Source organism: Babylonia areolata, chromosome 30 (assembly GCF_041734735.1).
Source record: "Babylonia areolata isolate BAREFJ2019XMU chromosome 30, ASM4173473v1, whole genome shotgun sequence".
Taxonomy (NCBI): Eukaryota; Metazoa; Mollusca; class Gastropoda; order Neogastropoda; family Buccinidae; genus Babylonia; species Babylonia areolata.
This window is the reverse complement of record NC_134905.1, coordinates 26672560-26678559: the sequence shown is the minus strand read 5'-3', so window position 1 is coordinate 26678559 and position 6000 is coordinate 26672560. Positions and strand designations below refer to the sequence as shown.

The 6000-nt window shown below is 48.6% G+C and overlaps 1 protein-coding gene across 1 annotated transcript in view; it reads right to left on the bottom strand.

Annotated features, from left to right (window-relative positions):
* The window catches only part of LOC143275647 (26S proteasome non-ATPase regulatory subunit 1-like), a 231624-nt gene that overhangs the window by 202377 nt on the left and 23247 nt on the right, over positions 1-6000 (bottom strand). The window contains exons 17-18 of the mRNA XM_076579898.1: positions 4728-4855; positions 3594-3809 (exon numbers count right to left, since the gene is read on the bottom strand). Of these exons, the coding sequence (XP_076436013.1) occupies positions 3594-3809; positions 4728-4855 (344 nt within the window). The remainder of the gene's footprint in view (positions 1-3593; positions 3810-4727; positions 4856-6000) is intronic.

Sequence of the window (6000 nt, the reverse complement as noted above, 5' to 3'; positions counted from 1 at the left end):
CACACACACACACATGCACACACACACTCACTCACTCACACATACACACACACACACACACACAAAAAAAAAAAAAACAACCTTCCACAAGCCTGCCGTTTGTGAAACAACAACAAAACGTTCTGTGCACTCATGTCTGCATGCATACCCTCTGTCAGTGTTCAGTGTGCTATGCCCTGCTCAGTATCGCTTGCAGATGCAGCTGTACCAAGCTTCTTACATACATGTGCACTTAAAAATAGACATCAAACTGAAAACTTTTTGCACAATGAAAAATATGTAAGCGAAAACGTGTCAATGAAAAGCACACATACAACACACTATCACAATCACACACACACACACACACACACACACACACACAGTCACACATAAAAACTAATACACTCACATGCTCCCACTAACACACACACACACACACACACACAAACACCCCCACCCACCCCCCACAAAACCCACCACCACCACAACATCTCTTCACCAACCAACACACACACATGACCCTGTCCCACACCCACAAAAGACCGACCAGACGAAAATAAGACGCAGCACAGACCCTCAGGCGATGGACAGTCTAGAAGCCCACAATGAAACCATTTACATGCTCCCCCCCATACCCCGGCCTCCGTTCCCCCCCCACCCCTCCACCCCCTCTGTTCACAGCTCCAGCTCCTCCCTATCCCCCCAGCCTCCCCCACCCCTCCACCCCCTCTGTTCACAGCTCCAGCTCCTCCCCATCCCCCCTGCCTCCCCCCCCCCACCCCTCCACCCCCTCTGTTCACAGCTCCAGCTCCTCCCCATCCCCCCTGCCTCCCCCACCCACCCCTCCACCCCCTCTGTTCACAGCTCCAGCTCCTCCCATCCCCCCTGCCTCCCCCCCCCACCCCTCCACCCCCTCTGTTCACAGCTCCAGTCCTCCATCCCCCAGCCTCCCCCCCCCCCCCCTCCACCCCCTCTGTTCACAGCTCAGCTCCTCCCATCCCCCTGCCTCCCCCCCCACCCCTCCACCCCCTCTGTTCACAGCTCCAGCTCCTCCCCATCCCCCCTGCCTCCCCCCCCACCCCTCCACCCCCTCTGTTCACAGCTCCAGCTCCTCCCCATCCCCCCTGCCTCCCTCCCTCCCCCCCCCCCACCCCTCCACCCCCTCTGTTCACAGCTCCAGCTCCTCCCCATCCCCCCGGCCTCCCTCCCCCCCCCACCCCTCCACCCCCTCTGTTCACAGCTCCAGCTCCTCCCCATCCCCCCTGCCTCCCTCCCCCCCCCACCCCTCCACCCCCTCTGTTCACAGCTCCAGCTCCTCCCCATCCCCCCTGCCTCCCTCCCCCCCCCCACCCCTCCACCCCCTCTGTTCACAGCTCCAGCTCCTCCCCATCCCCCCGGCCTCCCCCCCCCACCCCTCCACCCCCTCTGTTCACAGCTCCAGCTCCATCTCCACCCACACTTCATCAGACGCTCCCCATTTACGACTATCAGACATGCCCAAAGTCTTCCCTCTCTCAAAGTCTTTCCTCTCTCTCTCTCTCTCTCTCTCTCTCTCTGGTGCCATGAGAAGGCAAAAGTACCCCAGCCCCCCCACCCCCAAACACCCCACCCCACCCCACCCCTCTTCGACCCACTGTGTGTGATGAGTGACAAGCTGTGAGATGTTTCCAACACAGGGATCGTCACCATGTCATCCTGCATGACCCCTCACCCCCCACACACACATCCCCCGCTCTATCTCACTCCACCACACACACACTAATACATTCATCCCCTGGGGAAAATGTGGACACTTTGAAGGAGACTTTTTTTTTTTTTTTTTTTTTAAAGAAGACACAAAAAGTATGGGAGACCTGATTAACGACTTCTAAGACAAAAAAAATTCTGACCAATTCTCAGGGTGTCGTTGGTCTCAAAACTGAACATGAGATATGCAGAGGAATAAACAGAGAGAGAGAGAGAGAGAAGAAAAAACAGAACAGCCAACCAGACAGCCAGAGACACAGTGAGAAATGGAGGAAAGGAATAGAGGTTAGCAGGATATGGGGAGGGGGGAGGGAGATAGGGCAGTGCATGGGTCAGCAAAACAAAATATAAAAAAAGAGGAACCCCCCCCAAAAAAAATCAATAACCCCTTTCAGTGTTGCAAAAAAAGTGCTCAAGGACGGAGATAAACCATCTGCATCATTGTCAGAACTTTTCTATAGCAAAATCATTTCAATTCAAGACCTATTGTCATAACTGGATAGTGAATTTAGTCTCCTTTCGGAAAAGTATAGACTGTAGTTTTATGCATACTTTCTTTCACTACTTAACATGCTAGAATTCTTTATCTTAATTATCACCCTTCATGACCCAAACTTCCCGTGCCAAATAGTTGTCACTGAGCATAGAATAAGCTTGGTACTGAAACAGTTAAAAGAAAAAAAAAGGAAAAGAAAAGAAAAAAAAAAAAAAAGAATACAAAGAAACAAAGCAACTCACAGCAACACGCATCTGGTGGCTGATAGTGATAGCCTGATTTGGTTTGGTTATCACCCAGTATGCATATGTATATTTATTTGCTGGGGGGGGGGGTTGTGTGTGTGTGTGTGTGTGTGTATTTTGGGGTGTGGAGGGGGTCATGGTGGAGGGGGTCATGGTGTGGAGGGGGTCATGGTGGAGGGGGTCATGGTGGAGGGGGTGGGGGGGACTGGGGTAGGGTGGACAGCCAAAAAAACCCATAAAAACGAAAAGTATGCACCACACCACGAGGGGCTACTCACAGCGACATGTAAGAGGCAGCGGATGCCCTGGTTGTTGCCAGAAGAGTACTGAGTATTTATTTGCTCGTTTGCTGTGTGTGTGTGTGTGTGTGTGTGAGTGTGAGTATCTGTGTCTGTGTGTCTGTGTGTGTTGGGATGGAGGGATGGCGGAAAGGAAGCACACAAAATATAAATAAATGAAAAAAGAAGGCACAAAAAAAGCATGCACCACACAACAGCCAACTCACAGCGACTTGCAAGAGGTGGTGGATATCCTGGTTGTTTCCTTGCTTGTTGTGTGTGTGTGGTGTGCGTGTGTGTGTGTGTGTGTGTGTGTGTGTGTGTGTGTGTGAGTGTGAGTATCTGTGTCTGTGTGTCTGTGTGTGTTGGGATGGAGGGATGGCGGAAAGGAAGCACACAAAATATAAATAAATGAAAAAAGAAGGCACAAAAAAAGCATGCACCACACAACAGCCAACTCACAACGACTTGCAAGAGGTGATGGATATCCTGGTTGTTTCCTTGCTTGTTGTGTGTGTGTGGTGTGCGTGTGTGTGTGTGTGTGTGTGTGTGTGTGTGTGTGTGTGTGTGGTGTGCGTGTGTGTGTGTGTGTGTGTGTGTGTGTGTATATGTGTGTGTGTGTGTGTGTGTGTGTCTGTGTGTGTGTGTGTTGGGATGGTGGGATGGTGGAAAGGAGGCACGCAAACAAAAACAGAAAAAAAGAAGACACACATACACACAAAAAAAGAAAAAAAGAAGACACACATACACACAAAAAAAGAAAAAAAGAAGACACACATACAAACAAAAAAAGAAAAAAGATACACATACACACAAAAAAGAAAGAACCACAGCACAATGACTCACAGCGACATGCAGGAGGCGGCGGATGGCCTGGTTGTTGCCGGAGCCGCAGTAAGCCATGGCCAGGGTGTACATGCCGGCCCAGCGCAGGATGGGGTCCTTGTCCCGCGACAGGCTCTCCACCAGGGCGTCAGCCTCCTCCAGCCGCCCGTACATGGTCAGGGCAATGCCCACCGCCAGGCCCCGCAGGATCTTCTCATGCTGTGTGTCCTGGGCGTACTGGAAAGAGAAGTGTGTGGGGTCATTGAGAGGTTGATGATGGGGTACGTATACAGCACCTGACATGGATACTTATATAGCATCTGATATGGATACTTTCATAGCACCTATCCCTACTGGGCATACTGGGAAAGAGCAAAGTACAGGGTCATTGACTGGTTGATCAAGTGGATACTTATACACTACATACCCTCTGGGCGTACTGGGAAAGAGCAGTGCATGGGTCGTTTGAGGGGTTGATGATGTGAATACTTATATAGCACTTATCCTGGAAAGACCAGCAAATGGGTGATTAACTGATGACATGGATACTTATATAGCACTTATCCTGGAAAGACCAGCGTATGGGTGATTAATTGATGACATGGACACTTATATAGCACTTATCCTGGAAAGACCAGCGTATGGGTGATTAACTGATGACATGGACACTTATATAGCACTTATCCTCTGGGGCGTACTGGAGAGACCAGGGCATGGGGATTGACTCACTGATGATGTGGACACTTGTATAGCACTATTTTATCCTCTGGGCGTACTGGAAACACTAGTGTATGGGTCACTGTGTGACTGACTGATGATGTGGACACTTGTACAGCACTCACTATTTTATCCTCTGGGCATACTGGAAACACTAGTGTATGGGTCACTGTGTGACTGACTGATGATGTGGATACTTGTAAAGCACTATTTTATCCTCTGGGCGTACTGGAAACACTAGTGTATGGGTCACTGTGTGACTGACTGATGATGTGGATACTTCATCAAAAGGAGGAGTTTGTATTATACTCCATGTTTGGTGATACATATACTTAGCGTGTCAAACTAAGCGAGTGTTCCACAATGGAGAGATGGGGGAAACCAGAGACACACAAAGAGAAGAGGAGAGTGAAGAAGTGAAGGAAGAGGACAACTTACAGCCACCATGTCCTCGATGGCGGCAGCAGACTTGGTTCCCAGCATCACCAGTCCCATAGCCAGACCTGCCGCCTCTCCGGTCACCGCATCGTCCTGGTACAGGTTGAACTTGAGCTGCTCGTAGATATCTGCACACACACACACATGTCCACACACACACACACACACACATGTCCACACACACGCACACACACACATACATAAACACATGCGCATACACACACGCACGCGCACACAGAGAAATACATACATGTACCAATAATAATAGTAATAATGATAATAACAACAACAATAATAATCTATTTAGCATTTTCAAACCTGTCAAAGCATTTTACAACAGCACATCAGTCACAGTCACACACACACACACACACACACACACACACACACTCACAAACACATGCGTGCACGCATGCACTCACACATGTTCACATGCTTGCACACACATACACACACACACACACACACACACAAGCACACACATGCACAAACAATGAGTGCCCAATGGTAGCCAGTCAGTCAGCTGTACCCAGGTATGCAGCCTGTTGTGAAAATATACCACCATGTTTGTAAAGCGCTTTGAGCTTGGTCTCCAACCGAGGACATGCACTATATAAGTATCCATATCATTCATTCACACACACACACACACACACACACACAACCACACACACACAACCACACACACACACAAAGGACAAACACAGAAATACATATATTTGCACTGGGTGAAATTCATTTTGCTCTCTCCAAGAACACTCCCCCATTGACAATCCAATGCCACATACAAACCACAAAACACACACACACCACAACAGCCAGTTATTGTCAGATCAACAAGTGTAGTACAAACAAAACAAACAAATTTTAGGGTCAGTAAAAAGAACAACAAAAACACACAATCTGATCAAACGTGTGTGACATTTTGGTGAAATATACAGGACGGTTAACTCACTCCATGCCAAGAGTTTTTGCCCTTGCCAATCCCTGAAAACCCAGGGTTTGTATAGGATGGGGAAAAAATTGTAAAAAAACCAAATAAACACCCAGACAATTGATATTTAGTATATGTATGCAAGGAATGTTGTTCCATATGTGTGCAAAAAATCAAAGTATTTACTCACCGTCTTGATGTTGATCGCGGTATCCATATTTAGTGTATTTTTTAGCATTTTTGCACCCATCAGAAAGGTACACCAACATGTTCCACATCACATTCTAACACTATTTGAGGAACTGAAGACCTAGTGCATGCAATGAAGTATGAACAGGT